This window comes from Schistocerca nitens, chromosome 12 (genome assembly GCF_023898315.1).
Source record: "Schistocerca nitens isolate TAMUIC-IGC-003100 chromosome 12, iqSchNite1.1, whole genome shotgun sequence".
NCBI lineage: Eukaryota > Metazoa > Arthropoda > Insecta > Orthoptera > Acrididae > Schistocerca > Schistocerca nitens.
This window is the reverse complement of record NC_064625.1, coordinates 27,055,002-27,071,699: the sequence shown is the minus strand read 5'-3', so window position 1 is coordinate 27,071,699 and position 16,698 is coordinate 27,055,002. Positions and strand designations below refer to the sequence as shown.

Sequence of the window (16,698 nt, the reverse complement as noted above, 5' to 3'; positions counted from 1 at the left end):
CCCAGCATTGACTGAACTCGTGCTGGAGGCCGGAAAACACATTTAATCCGGTAATCAGCCACAGATTATCAGCCGCGCCGAGTCAACGCAGATGGGAAGCCTTTAGCGCAGATGCTTAAATCGCGCGCCAACAGCTCGCGGGCGCGAACGGGGTCCGTCGCTCCCGGCCGCATTTGCGCAGACCGCGACCCGTTTCTCCAGCAGAGGGCTCTGGTATCCGACGCTGTCTACGATTGGTCTTCGATGGCGTTATGCCCCGCTGGCGCCTCCTTCTCCCTCTCCCTGTCCACCTCCTTCACCGTCTCCCTCTACTCTCTGTTCATCTCCTCGTGCACCTCTCTCCATCCATCTCGTTCACCGCTTCTTTCTGTTAATCTCCTCCTCGCTCCCTCTGTCCATCTGCTCCACCCCTTCTCTCTGTCCACCGGCTAGTCCCCTCTCTCGTTGTCCACCTTCTCGTCTCCCCTCATTCTGTCCACGTCCTGTGCCCTCTCTCTGCCCATCTCTTCCTCCCTACTCTCTGTCTATTCTTCTTCCCTTTCTCTTTGTATTCCTCCTCTTCTCTCTCTCGATCACCTCCTCGTCCCTGTCTGTATCCATTTCCTCCTTCCCCGCATGCCTCTGTCCACCTGCTGCTCCCACTTTCATTTCTATCACCACGTTATCGCCCTCACTGCAACAGGAACTTGGTGGTTCTCATGTCAACGGTATTTCTTTCCAGAGAGTAACATCGGCACCAAGTCGCTCCTGTCAGAGAGTTCACAGTTCGTAGTCATTGACGTAAGGTCATTGTAGTGTCACCGCCAGACACCACACTTCTAGAAAGCCAGCATATAATTTGGCGAGCTTCTCAGCGACGCGACAGTAGCACCTGAAGATGGCGGGCAGTCGTCTCGCTGAAATATTGTGCGGCTTCTACAATATTATCCGGCGTAGTTCCCGGGAACCTATCAAGCAGATGCAGCGCCGGGAAAGCCTCAAACAGCACACCGTTATGTTACTTTGTGTCTTCATCGGTTTTTCTCTTATTGTACTGCCTGTGGCTGAAGAGCGGAGTAAAGTTGCCGCTGCCAGCCCACCTTATATGAGGTGTAAAATGACAATAAAGAAAAAAAAAGAAAGATCGAGCGGTGAGAGCGTGTGGTGTGTTGTCCAGGCCGGTACCTGCGGCACTGCTGGCGGTGACTGGCAGTTCCGGGACGCCTCCGCCGCCGCCAGCGTCCTCCTCGGGGGCGGCGTCGGGGGCGGGGGCGGCGTCTGCGGCGGCAGCGGCAGCGGCAGCGGCGGCGGCGGCTTTCCTTGATTACGGAGCGGCCGGACCGGGGGGTTCCCCGCCGGCGGCTTCTCTGGGCTCCCTGCTGTACGGCGGCTGGCTCGCCTCTGCTGCCGCCTCCGCCGCCCGACCACACCCTCAACTATTCGGCTTGCAAGGTAGGCTGTATTCCACTCCACGTGAAATTTTCGTGGTAGAACGACAATTTCAGATTTCTGAACACCGTTCGCACAAGAGAGAGAGAACAGGCACTTCTGTCTGGTACCAATTCTTGCGGCACAGCTACACTACTGGCCATTAAAATTGCTACACCACGACGATGACGTGCTACAGACGCTAAACTTAACCGACAGGAAGAAGATTCTGTGGTACGCAAATGATTAGCTTCTCAGAGCATTCACACAGAGCTGGCGCCGGTGGCGACACCTACAACGTGCTGACACGAGGAAAGCTTCCAACCGATTTCTCATACACAGTTGACCGGCGTTGCCTGGTGAAACGTTGTTGTGATGCCTCGTGTGAGGAGGAGAAATGCGTACCATCACGTACCATCAGGTCGGATTGTAGGCTATCGCGATAGCGGTTTATCGTATCGCGAAATTGCTGCTCGCGTTCGTCGAGATCCAATGACTGTTAGCAGAATATGGAATCGGTGGGTTCAGGAGGGTAATGCGGAACGCCGTGTGGGTCCCAACGACCTCGTATCATTAGCAGTCGAGATGACAGGCATCTTATCTGCACGGCTGTAACGGATCGTGCAGCCACGTCTCGATCCCTGATTCAACAGATGGGGACGTTTGCAAGACAACAACTATCTGCACGAACAGTTCGACGACGTTTGTAGCAGCACAGACTCTCAGCTCGCAGACCGTGGCTGCGGTTACCCTTGACGCTGCATCGCAGGAGCGCCTGCGATGGTATACTCGACGACGAACCTGGGTGCACGAATAGCAAAACGTCATTTTGTCGGATGAATCCAGGTTCTGTTAAGAGCATCATGATGGTCGCATCCGCGTTTGGCGACATCGCGGAGAACGCACATTGGAAGTGTGTATTCGTCATCGCCACACTGGCGTATCACCCGGTAGGATGGTATGGGGTGCCATTGGTTACACGTCTCGGTCACCTCTTGTTCGCTTTAACGGCACTTTGAACAGTGCACGTTACATTTCAGATGTGTTACGACCCGTGGCTCTACCATTCATTCGACCCCTGCGAAACCCTATATTTCAGCAGGATAATGCACGACCGCATCTTGCAGGTCCTGTACGGGCCTCTCTGGATACAGAAAATGTTCTACTGCTGCCTGGCCAGCACATTCTCCAGATTTCTCACCAACTGAAAACGTCTGGCCAATGGTGGCCGAGCAACTGGCTCATCACAATACGCCAGTCACTACTCTTCATGGACTGTGGTATCTTGTTGAAGCTGCATGGGCTGCTGTACCTGTACACTCCATCCAAGCCCAGGCGTATCAAGGCCGTTATTACGTCCAGAAGTGGTTGTTCTGGGTACTAATTTCTCAGGGTCTATGCATCCAAAATGCGTTAAAATGTAATCACATGTCAGTTCTAGTATATTTGTCCAATGAATACCAGTTTATCATCTGCATTTCTTCTTGGTGTAGCAGTTTTAATGGCCAATAGTGTACTTGTGTGAGGCCGGTTGGGTCTGCCCACAGAGCTGTCCATGTGGGAGGCTGAGACATGGTATCCCCACAACCACACCGAGTGCAGAGTCAAGCAGAGATTACTTAAGAGGAATATTCTTTATTACTTGAGGAGTTGAGCACCCAGCATTGCCTGTCTATCTATTTATTCCAATCTGTTAGTCCATCTCCTTCCCCCCCCCCTCTCTCTCTCTCTCTCTCTCTCTCTCTCTCTCTCTCTCTCTCTCTCTCTCTCTCTCTCTCACACACCATTCCTCCTCCTCCCTGTCTCTGTCCACCACCTTCACCATCTCCCCCTACTCTGTGTTCATCTGCTGCACCTCTCTCCATTCATCTCGTTCACCCCTTCTTTCTGTTAATCTGCTCCTCACTCCCTCTGTCGATCTGCTCCAGCGCTTCTCTCTGTCCATCGGCTATATCTCCTTGGCCACCTCCTCCTCTCCCCTCATTCTGCCCACGTCCTGTTCCCTCTCTCTGCTCATCTCTTCGTCCCCACGCTCCGTCTATTCGTCTTCTTCCTTTTCTCTTTGTATTCCTCCACTTCACTCACTCCATCACCTCCTCCTCCCTATCTGTATCCATTTCCTCCTTCCCCACATGCCTCTCTTACCTGCTGTTCCCCCTTTCATTTCTATCACCACGTTATCACCCTCACTGCAACAGGAACTTGGTGGTTCTCATGTCAACGGTATTTCTTTCCAGAGAGTAACATCTGCACCAAGTCTCTCCTGTCAGAGAGGGCACAGTTCGTAGTCATTGACGTAAAGTAATCGAGTAAAACAGAAGTGATTTCAGGCGTTCCGCAAGGTAGTGTTATAGCCCCTTTGCTGTTCCTTATCTATAATAACGATTTTGGAGACAATCTGAGCAACCGCCTTCGATTGTTTGCAGATGACGGTGTCGTTTATAGACTAATAAAGTCATCAGAAGATCAAAACGCACTGCAAAGCGATTTAGAAAAGATATCTGAATGTTGCGAAAAGTGGCAGTGGACCCTAAATAACGAAAAGTATGAGGTCATCTACATGAGTGCTAAAAGGAACTCAAACTTCGGTTACACGATGAATCAGTCTAATCTAAAAGCCGTAAATTCAACTAAATACCTAGGTATTACAGTTATGAACAACTTAATTTGGAAAGAACACACAGAAAATGTTGTGGGGAAGGCTAACCAAAGGCTGCCTTTTATTAGCAGGACACTTAGAAAATGTAACAGACCTTCTAAGGAGACTGCCTACACTACGCCAGTCAGTCCTCTTTTAGAACACTGCTGCGCAGTGTGGGGTCCTTACCAGGTAGGACTGACGGAGTACATCGAAAAAGTTCATAGAAAGGCAGCACGTTTTGTATTATCGCGAAATATGGGAGAGAGTGTCACAGAAATGATACGGGATTTGAGCTGAACATCATTAAAACAAAGGCATTTTTCGTTGCGGAGCAATCTTTTCACGAAACTACAATCACCAACTTTCTCCTCCGAATGGGAAAATATTCTGTTGACACCGACCTACACGATGACCACGATAAAATAAGGGAAATCAGATCTCGTACGGAAAGATATAGGTGTTCATTCTTTCCGCGCGCTATACGAGATTGGAGTAATAGAGAATTGTGAAGGTGGTTCGATGAACCCTCTGCCAGGCACTTAAATGTGATTTGCAGATGTAGATGTAGATGAAGTTTGGTCGAAATCGGTGGAGGAGTATTGGAGTACCTTTTTACAGACAGCTTAGCTCACGTTCCTACTGATCAGCCACAACATTATGACCACCTACCTAACAGCTGGTACATCCACCTTTGGTACAAATAACAGCAGCGATGTCTCGTGGCATGGAGGTAATGAGGCCTTGGTTGTCACTGGAGGGAGCTTGCACCACATTTCCACGCGCTAATTTCCGAAAATTCCAGTGAGGCGGGCGATGAGCTCAAATGAAACGTTCAATCACATCCCAGATGTCTTTGGTCAGGTTCAGATATGGCGAGTTGGGGAGTCAGCACATCAATTGGAACTCGCAGTTGTGCTCCTCTAACCATTCCATCACACTCCTGACCTTATGACATTGAGCTTTGTCTTGTTCAAAAATGCCACTGCCATTGGGAAACACGATCTTCATGAAGGGGTGTACATGGTCTGCAACCAGCGTACGAGACTGAAACGCTTGGGCCAACAGGACAGAGCGGATTAGGTTGTGGAAAGGGGCCAAAATAGGTTCCTGTCAGTTTCACTCAACACATAAACTTTATTTATCATCACACAATATTACAACAAGGATGCAAAACACTCAAAACCTTAATCAAACCCCTCGATTAACTTTAGATCGGCTGAAGGCCACACTTAAAATGGAAGACACAAGGTCTAAGCAAAAACTGAAATACAAGGTTCTTCTGGAGGTTTCACCCAAGAATATTTTCTAAATCTTCAATCTAATCGGCTGAAGGTCTTAGCAATTTAATTTTAATGGACCTAGGCTGGAGGTTGCATATTAAGCAATAAGAGGAGTTTCACTCAAAAGGCAGAATGCCTTATCTTAAAACATTTCATGCAAATTAGGCTGAAGACCCCATTTAAAGCATAACAATTTTAAGCCTTAAGGGCAAGAGAAGAAGATTAATTTAACAGATATTAAAACTCTGCTGAAAGCCACATATCAACAATACATGTTTAATGGCTTAAGACCTAGAAAGAGTTTCAATCCAAAAGGCAGAATGCCTTATCTTAAAACATTTCATGCAAATTAGGCTGAAGACCCCATTTAAAGCATAACAATTTTAAGCCTTAAGGGCAAGAGAAGAAGATTAATTTAACAGATATTAAAACTCTGCTGAAAGCCACATATCAACAATACATGTTTAATGGCTTAAGACCTAGAAAGAGTTTCAATCCAAAAGGCAGAAGGCCTTATCTTAAAACCTCTCCAGTAAAATTCGGCTGGAGCCCCCATATAAAAATATAACAATCTCATGCCTTAAGCGCAAGACAAGAACGTTAATTTAAGAGATATAGATACTCGGCTGAAAGCTGGTCGGTGTGGCCGAGCGGTTCTAGGCGCTTCAGTCTGGAACCGCGCGACCGCTGCGGTCGCAGTTTCGAATCCTGCCTCGGGCATGGATGTGTGTGAGTGATGTCCTTAGGTTAGTTAGGTTTAAGTAGTTCTAAGTTCTAGGGTACTGATGACCTCAGATGTTAAGTCCCATAGTGCTCAGAGCCATTTGAACCATTTTGAACTCGGCTGAAAGCCACACATCAACCAAACAACTAAAATCCAAACAGGAAAATTACTACCTAATGCGCAAGGAACGGCGCTCTGAAGTTTCCAAGGGTCGGTCTGGGGTTGTAACACTAACGCCCATGTAGGTGAGACAGGCAGCCTGTCCAACGACTTCTTAATCTGGAGGCAACCCAACCGACAGACAGCCAACCGATCAATCAACCAATTCAGTTCCGCTCCACGTAACCAGCAAAACGACCACAAGACTTCAATACACGACACACAGAATATTGGCGCCCACAACGACCAACAACACCGCAACTGTCGAACTACACGCCGTGCTGGACAGCAACAACACAACGAGGAAAATACACTGCCTAAAATTACGTCAACGACCAGGGCAGACAACCGGCACGTCAACTGCCACAAGGCAGAAGATACCGCTGGTGAACTTCCATAACAGCGAATAAATTAAGTTAAATTTCACAGGAAGACGACTGGAACCTTAGCTGACTAAAATACACACACGTTGCTGCTCGCGAGAATGTACCAAAAGCGACAACCAGGATCAAATGAAGAAATGTAAACAGTTGAGGCTCGGTAGTCAATTAAGTGAGGACTCAACTTTCATGTCCAAGACCGGTAGGCGACACTCCAACCTCGCGTATACACCGCCAGCGGCTCCAGCCCGACCTCGCGCGACGGGCGGGGGCTTGCTTGCTGCTCCACGCCAACCGACCGACTGGACTGCTGGTCCGTCCGCGACTGCTGCTCCGTCGCGACTGCCCTGCTGGTGTGTCTCCCACTCATCGACTATCTGACACACGACGACCTGGAAATACTAGGTCTCTCCAGAGATGGTACAGCAGTGCGCTTATCGATACGCGCTGCTGCTGCCACTCACGGGCAAGTACGGCAGGGTGTTAGTGACGTCAGTAAATGGAACAAGAGAACGAGGCGGCAATACAATAATAGAAGATGACAAACAATTAATGGGATGAACACGAACCGATCACCGCTCAGAGACTCCTGGGCCATCTTGGTGCCTTGCACGAGCTCCGCTGGACCCATGGACGCAGTACAGGTGTCGAGGAGCTGTTCCCCTGTAAGACGGCGGATTCGCACATTTCCGTCGGCATGATGAAGAAGGTGTCAGAATCCATCAGACCGTGCAGCGCTCTGACACTGTGCCAAAGTTCAGTGCTGACGATCAAGCTCCCATTCACTCGTAGTTGTCAATGTTGTGGTGTTAACATGTCACACACACGAGTCATCATATGAGGAGGTCCATCGTTAGGAGTGTTCGGTGCACTCCGTGTTTAGACACACTTATACTCTGCACAGGATTATACTCTCATGTTAGTTTCTCCACACTTCGCCACCTGTCCTGTTTTACCAGTGTGCCCAACCTAGGACGTCTGACAGCTGTAATGAAAGACCGCCCAACTCCAAGTCGACCAGTTACCAAAATGCTCCTGCTCAGCTTCTGGGTCATTACAACCTGTCCTCGGTCAAACTCAGAGCGCATTCTACGCAAGGGCAGCACACGCACCATGCATGTGTCTGACCAGCAGTCATTCCTCGCCAGGTGACGCTGCTGTCCGCTGGACGTGTTTATACCGATAGTAGGTCGGTGGTCACAATATACTCGCTGATCATTGCATAACATGTTGTTGTTGTTGAGGTCTTCAGTCCTGAGACTGGTTTGATGCAGCTCTCCATGCTACTCTACCCTGTGCAAGCTTCTTCATCTCCCAGTACCTACTGCAGCCTACATCCTTCTGAATCTGCTTAGTGTATTCATCTCTTGGTCTCCCTCTACGATTTTTACCCTCCACGCTGCCCTCCAATGCTAAATTGGTGATCCCTTGATGCCTCAGAACATGTCCTACCAACCGATCCCTTCTTCTAGTCAAGTTGTGCCACAAACACCTCTTCTCCCCAATTCTATTCAATACATCCACATTAGTTACGTGATCTACCCATCCAATCTTCAGCATTCTTCTGTAGCGCCACATTTCGAAAGCTTCTATTCTCTTCTTGTCTACACTATTTATCGTCATGTTTCACTTCCATACATGGGTACACTCCATACAAATACTTTCAGAAACGACTTCCTGACACTCAAATCAATACTGGATGCTAACAAATTTCTCTTCTTCAGAAACGCTTTCCTTGCCATTGCCAGTCTACATTTTACATCCTCTCTACTTCGACCATCATCAGTTATTTTGCTCCCCAAATAGCAAAACTCCCTCACTACTTTAAGTGTCTCATTTCCTAATGTAATTCCCGCATCATCGCCCGACTTAATTCGACCATAATAATAACATGTACCACACATATTTGTACACATAATTCTCCTGTATATGTAGTGAACGTCACCATGCAATTGTGTCTTCACATATCTCGGTGTTTATGACGTCTACTGAGATATGCGTCATATACTTTTGAAGCCACATCCAGCGCTATATGTGGATATTGTCTGCAAAATATGTTGCGAATACAGTTAGTAGTAAAGAAGTAATAGATGAAAACGTCATATATGATGCGCCAGTTTTATTACTTGAACAGGGAAAATGTAGTAAACGATAAAAAATTTCCAATCATCATTTTGTAGGTTCTGACAGCCAGAAAAGGTTTCACAAAAGTTTTGAAATAATGTGTAAATTTTGTGGCAAGTGACTGAGCGCTCTCATTCTCAAAAGCTGCATGTATACAGTCGGGGTATTTCCGCTCCATCAGCTAGGCTTGCTTTCCTCCCTGAATCCATTCATAGGTAATTGATTTTTATCACCACAGTAGTTGTTTCCAGACAGTAAGGGATTTGTATAACAAGTTTACTTGAAATCGATCCAGTGAGTTACAAAGAAATGTGCAACGTACTTACACATGTAAATAACAGTTTTGCACCACCTCGGTTCCGAGAGTTCCGGAACATGTACAGAAAATTGGAATAGAGATCAACATATCATTTCCGCCCTTTCTATTGCTCATGAAAACCACACATTTGATGTTGTATCACCATGCAGCGAGACCTTCAGAGGTGCTGGTCCAGATTGCTGTGCACACTGGTACCTCTAATACCCAGTAGCACGTCCTCTTGCACTGATGCATGCCTGTATTCGTCGTGGCATACTGTCCACAAGTTCATCAAGGCATTGTTGGTGAAGATTGTCCCACTCCTCAACGGCGATTCGGCGTAGATCCCTCAGAGTGGTTGGTGGGTCACGTCGTCCATAAACAGCCCTTTTCAATCTATCCTAGATATGTTCGATAGGGTTCATGTCTGGATAACATGCTGGCCACTCTAGGTCGAGCGATGTCGTTATTCTGAAGGAAGTCATTCACAAGATGTGCACGATGGGGGCGCGAATTGTCGTCCATGACGACGAATGCCTCGCCAATATGCTGCCGATATGGTTGCACTATTGGTCAGAAGATGGCATTCACGTATCGTACAGCCGTTACGGCGCCTCCCATGACCACCCGAGGTGTACGTCGGCCCCACATAATGCCACCCCAAAACATCAGGGAACCTCCACCTTGCTGCTCTCGCTGGACAGTGTGTCTAAGGCGTTCAGCGTGACTGGCTGCCTCCAAACACGTCTCCGACAATTGTCTGGTTGAAAGCATATGCGATACTCATCGGTGAAGAGAACGTGATGCCAAACCTCAGTGGTCCATTCGGCATGTTGTTGGGCCGATCTGTACCACGCTGCATGGTGTCGTGGTTGCTAAGATGGACCTCGCCATAGACATCGGGAGTGAAGATGCATATCTTGCAGCCTATTGGGCACAGTTTGAGCCGTAACACGACGTCCTGTGGCTGCACGAAAAGCATTATTCAACATGGTGGCGTTGCTGTTAGAGTTCCTCCGAGCCGTAATCCGTAGGTAGCGGTCATCCACTGCAATAGCAGCCCTTGGGCGGACAGAGAGGCATGTCATCAACAGTTCCTGTCTCTCTGTATTTGCTACATGCCCGAAGAACATCGCTATGGTTCACTCAGAGACGCCTGGACCCTTACTGAGAGCCCTTCCTGGCATAAACTAACAATGCGGACGCGAGCGAACTGCGGTATTGACCGTCTAGGCACGGTTGAACTACAGACAACACGAGCCGTGTACCTCCTTCCTGGTGGAATGACTGGAACTGATCGGCTTGCTGCCGGACCCCCTCCGTCTAATAAGCATTGCTCATGTATGGGTGTTTGCATCTTTGGACGGATTTAGTGCCATCTCTGAACAGTCAAAGGGACTTTGTATGTGATTCAATATCCACAGTCAACGTCTATGTTCAGGAGTTCTGGGGACCGGGGTGATACAAAACTTTTTTTCATGTGTGTACACGCATTTTTATAGTAAGTACAGATACCTACAGTAGAGTACTTTGTTGGCAGCAGCACTGCAGCCAGATATGTCTGGTCAGCATCCCATGACGTCCCGTGTAGTGTGGTGAGACTGATATTACAGTGGCAGCAGGACACAGGCTGCTGGAATGGAAGGACTGAACCTAAGCAGACAATACATCATACATGTAATTTTCATTTTTGCCAAAAAACTCCAGACATCATGTACCGCATTTGTACTACACTACTGGCCATTAGAATAGCTACAGCAAGAATAAATGCAGATGATAAACGGGTCTTCATTGGGCAAATATATTATACTACAACTGACATGTGATTACATTTTCACGCAGTTTGAGTGCACAGATCCTGAGAAATCAGTACCCAGAACAACCACCTCTGGCCGTAATAACGGCCTTGATACGCCTGGGCATTGAGTCAAACAGAGCTTGGATGGCGTGTACAGGTACAGCTGCCCATGCAGCTTCAACACGATACCACAGTTCATCGAGAGTAGTGACTGGCGTATTGTGACGAGCCAGTTGCTCGGCCACCATTAACCAGACTTTTCAATTGGTGCGAGATCTTGAGATTGTGCTGACCACGGCAGCAGTCGAACATTTTCTGTATCCAGTAAGGCCCGTACAGGACCTGCAACATACGGTCGTGCATTATCCTGCCGAAATGTAGGGTTTCGCAGGGATCGAATGAAGGATAGAGCCACAGGTTGTAACACATCTGAAATGTAACGTCCACTGTTCAGTGCCGTCAATGCGAACAAGAGGTGACCGAGACGTGTAACCGATGGCACCCCATACCATCACGCCGGGTGATACGCCAGTATGGCGATGACGAATACACACTTCCAATGTGCGTTACCGCGATGTCGCCGAACACGGATGCGACCACCATGATGCTGTAAACAGAACCTCGATTCATCCGAAAAAATGACGTTTTGCCATTCGTGTACCCAGGTTCGTCGTTGAGTAAATCATCGCAGGCGCTCCTGTCTGTGAGGCAGCGTCAAGGGTAACCGCAGCCACGATCTCCGAGCTGATAGTCCATGCTGCTGCAAACGTCGTCGAACTGTTCGTGCAGATGGTTGTTGTCTTGCAAACGTCCTCATCTGTTGACTCAGGGATCGAGACGTGGCTGCACGATCCGTTACAGCCATGCGGATAAGATGCCTGTCATCTCGACTGCTAGTGATACGGGGCCGTTTGGATCCAGCACGGCGTTCCGTATTACCCTCGTGAAGCCGCACATTCCATATTGTGCTAACAGTCATTGGATCTCGATCAATGCGAGCAGCAATGTCGCGATACGATAAACCGCAATCGCGATAGGCTACAATCCGACCGAAACGTGATGGTATGCATTTCTCTTCCTTACACGAGGCATCACAACAACGTTTCATCAGGCAACGCCGGTCAACTGCTGTTTGTGTATGAGAAATCGGTTGGAAACTTTCCTCATGTCAGCAGGTTGTATGTGTCGCCACCGGCGTCAGCCTTGTGTGAATGTTACGGTATATTAATAATTTTTACTTATGGACCGTCTGACAGCAACTGAATAAAACACAATTTTAGTGCCATACGCGTTTCGCCTTTATTTTCTGCAAGGCATCATCAGTGGCAGGCTGCGTGGACAATTTCTTACATATTACGCTGCTATTCTATTTTTGGTTCAAAAAAAAAAATGGTTCATATGGCTCTGAGCACTATGGGACTCAACTGCTGTGGTCATTAGTCCCCTAGAACTTAGAACTAGTTAAACCTAACTAACCTAAGGACATCACACACATCCATGCCCGAGGCAGGATTCGAACCTGCGACCGTAGCGGTCGTGCGGTTCCAGACTGTAGCGCCTTTTTTTTTTCCATTTTGTTCGTTATTGATCGTTATGTTTGGTCGTTGCGGACGTCGCAAGACATGCTGTTCAAGTTCGATGGTTGATCATTCCACTCAGTTTTTTTATTACAGAGGCCAAACGGCTCTCTGACCCAACACGCTGAGCTACCGTGCCGGCGCCTTTAACCGCTCGGCCACTCCGGCCGGCCCTATTTTTGGTGTTGTTATTCTTATGGATGCCAATTTGCAGTTTTTTCCCACATTCCACAGCACTATGAACTGAACGCTTGTTTCAATGCAAATAAAAAATAAAAAATAAAAAAAACGTAAACATTGCATTGAAACAAGCGTTCAGTTCGTAGTGCTGTGGAATGTGGGAAAAAAATCGCAAATTGGCATTCATAAGAAGAAGAACAACATCAAAAATAGAATAGCAGCGTAATATGTGAGAAATTGTCCACGCAGCCTGCCACTGATGATGCCTTGCAGAAAATAAAGGCGAAACGCGTATGGCACTAAAATTGTGTTTTATTTTGTTGCTGTCAGACGGTCCATAAGTAAAAATTATCAATATAGCGTAATATTCCACGCAAGTGAGGAAGACAGGACTACAAAACTTGTGTGAATGCCCTGAAAAGCTAATCATTTGCATATCATAGCATCTTCTTCCTGTCGGTTAAATTTCGCGTCTGTAGCAAATCATCTTCATGGTGTAGCAATTTTAACGGCGAGTAGTGTAGATTTAAGTGAAGTCTTTTCTGAAAGTGGTGTATAGCCGTGTGTGGAACGGAAACACGCACGCACGATAAACGGTTTAGACAAGAGAATATAGAAGGTTTGAAACGTCGTGCTAGAGAAGAATGCTGAAAATTAGATGGGTAGATGACGTAACTAATGAGATACTGAATGGAAGTGGAGAGAAAAGAAATTTTTTGCGTAATTTGACTAGGAGAAAGGATTGTTTGATAAGACATCAAGAGAGCACCAGTTTATTACTGGACGGAAATGTGGGGTGGGGTGGGGGTAAATATTGGTAGAGGGAGACCAAGAGATGAATACAGTAGGCAGATTCAGAAGATTGTAGGTTGCAGTAGTTATTCTTAGATGAAGAGGCGTGCACAGGGTAGAATAGCATGGAAAACTGGATCAGCAACAAAAACATCTCCAGCGAATTTCGCTGCTTGATGTTCATATGGTTCAAAGGGCTCTGAGCACTATGGGACTTAACTTCTAAGGTCATCAGTCCCCTAGACTTAGAACTACTTAAAGCTAACTAACCTAAGGACATCACACACAACCATGCCCGAGGCAGGACTCGAACCTGCGTCCGTAGCGGGCATGATGCTCAACCTTTAGATTACTGCTCAGGCCTGGACTCTGCACTGTAGCCGGCTCCAGCGCCCGCTCGTACAGGGACGGGGTGGTTTGCGGACGGAGCGGCCGCCAGTGTGCTGCGCCACTTAGCGGTCAGGCAGCTGAAACACTGCCCACCGCCTGGCTAGCAGCCCCTCTGTGTGGTCTACTGTTAGCACCTCGGCGACACTCAGGCGTCCTTTCCAGGGCTGCAAAGGACAGATGGTCGCCAAGCGTGGCGTTTCACTCCATAACAGGACCTCTTACTGTAGAAATGTTGGAACACGTGAGGCAGTACTCACCCTACGACATATCTTAGGAAATAGATTAAGGAAAGGCAAACCTACGTTTCTAGCATTTGTAGACCTAGAGAAAGCTTTTGACAAAGTTGACTGGAACACTCTCTTTCAAATTCTGAAAGTGGCAGGGGTAAAATACAGGGAGCGAAAGGCTATTTACAATTTGTACAGAAACCAGATGGCAGTTATAAGAGTCGAGGGGTATGAAAGGGAAGTAGTGGTTGGGAAGGGAGTGAGACAGGGTTGTAGCCTCTCCCCGATGTTATTCAATCTGTATATTGAGCAAGCAGTAAAAGAAACAAAAGAAAAGTTCGGAGTAGGTATTAAAATGCATGGAGAAGAAATAAAGACTGTGAGGTTCGCCGATGACATTGTAATTCTGTCAGAGACAGCAAAGGACTTGGAGGAGCAGTTGAATGCAATGGACAGTGTCTTGAAAGGAGGATATAAGATGAAAATCAACAAAAGCAAAACGAGGATAATGGAATGTAGTCGAATTAAGTCGGGTGATACTGAGGGAATTAGATTAGGAAATGAGACGCTTAAAGTAGTAGATGAGTTTTGCTATTTGGGGAGCAAAATAACAGATGATGGTCGAAATAGAGAGGATATAAAATGTAGATTGGCAATGGCAAGGAATGCGTTTTTGAAGAAGAGAAATTTGTTGACATCGAGTATAGATTTAAGTGTCAGGAAGTCGTTTCTGAAAGTATTTGTATGGAGTGTGGCCATGTATTGAAGTGAAACGTGGACGATAAATAGTTTGGACAAGAAGAGAATAGAAGGTTTCGAAATGTGGTGCTACAGAAGAATGCTGACCATTAGATCACATAACTAATGAGGAGGTATTGAATAGAATTGGAGTGAAGAGGAGTTTGTCGCACGACTTGACACGAAGAAGGGACCGGTTGGTAGGACATGTTCTGAAGCATCAAGGGATAACTAATTTAGCATTGGAGGGCAGCGTGGAGGGTAAAAATCGTAGAGGGAGACCAAGAAATGAATACAGTAAGCAGATTCAGAAGGATGTAAGTTGCAGTAAGTATTGGGAGATCAAGAAGCTTGCACAGGATAGAGTAGCATGGAGAGCTGCATCAAACCAGTCTCAGGACTGAAGACCACAACAACAACTAACCTAAGGACTTCTCGGTAAATGATGACAGCCAAAAAAGTTGCAGGATAAAGATTTATTAAAAATTTTGACCACGGATTCGGAATATCTAAACACATCTTCATCAAAAGTAAAATACACCTGAACAGCAAGACACCTTCATTAGCAAAAACTTAGCATCGGATCTGAGAAAGAAAAAACACTATAGCTTACGTATTTTTGATGTTTGCTGTTTGTGGTTTTCGATGTGTATGTGTGGTTAATTGGCTGTTATGTTTTTATTCACAACGACAGATGGTTTCGTTTTACTTTAACATTTTGGATGTTTTCGCTAGCTAAAGTAACTGTAAAATTACCAGAGTATTACAGGCACAAAAACTTTTTGTCACTTACTAAAATCACATCCTGCAATGGAGTTTCATAAAACAACTGTGCCAAAGGCGTCGTCATTAGTTACAACAGGTTAAAACATAATCTCCATTTATACAATATAATTATGGACAGAGGGTCGATGCGAACACAGTTTAGCATCAGTACTTATCCTGTGAACTAGCGTGAAGAGTATTTTACCGCTTAAGTCACGCGAGATTCTCGCGCGTAACACTAGTGCCCTCTCTCGTTAGATGTGTTCCGTAGCGCAAGTTTCATCTGCTTGACACTAGGACACAGGTAAATTGGTTTCATATTTTCTACTTTACGTAGATGTTTTTAAATGGTTCTGATATGTTTTATTTATTAAGACATAAGGTTTGATTTAGCACAACTTTTAATATATTTGATGCGCATGTGTATGTGTCCATGGATTTTAATGTGCGCGAGTGTCTCGCGCATACCACAAGTGCCCTCTCTCGGTGAAACTGTCTGCCCTAGAACTTTCACACCCTCTTCACGCTAGTTCACAGGATAAGTACTGATGCTAAACTGTGTTCGCATCGACCCTCTGTCCATAATTATGTTGTATAAATCGAGATGATGTTTTAACTTGCTGTAACTAATGACGACGCCTTTGGCACAATTGTTTTATGAAACTCCATTGCAGGATGTGATTTTAGTAAGTGACAAAGTTTTTGTGCCTGTAATACTCCGGTAATTTTACAGTTACTTTAGCCGGCCGGAGTGGCCGTGCGGTTCTGGGCGCTACGGTCGTAAGTTCGAATCCTGCCTCGGGCATGGTTGTGTGTGATGTCCTTAGGTTAGTTAGGTTTAATTAGTTCTAAGTTCTAGGCGACTGATGACCTCAGAAGTTAAGTCGCATAGTGCTCAGAGCCATTTTTACAGTTATTTTAGCCATAGTGTTTTTCTTTTCTCATATCCGATGCTAAGTTTTTGCTAATGAAGGTGTCTTCCTGTTCAGGTGTGTTTCAATTTTCGTGAAGGTATATTTAGATATACCGAAACCGTGGGCAAGAATTTTTATAAGTCTTTATCCTGCAAGTTTTTTGGCTGTTATCATTTAACGGGAAGAATTTCAACAGTTGCTGTTTTAGCCATGTTTAAAATCTTGAAATAACCTACGGACAACACACATACCCATGCCCGAGGCAGGATTCGAATCTGCGACCGTAGCGGCCGCGCGGTTCCTG

General features: G+C 46.5%; 1 protein-coding gene across 1 annotated transcript in view; it reads left to right on the top strand.

The window, feature by feature from the left end:
• The window catches only part of LOC126214877 (NK1 transcription factor-related protein 1), a 142,592-nt gene that overhangs the window by 27,323 nt on the left and 98,571 nt on the right, over positions 1-16,698 (top strand). The window contains exon 4 of the mRNA XM_049941523.1: positions 1,123-1,244. Coding sequence (XP_049797480.1) covers positions 1,123-1,244 — 122 coding nt within the window. The remainder of the gene's footprint in view (positions 1-1,122; positions 1,245-16,698) is intronic.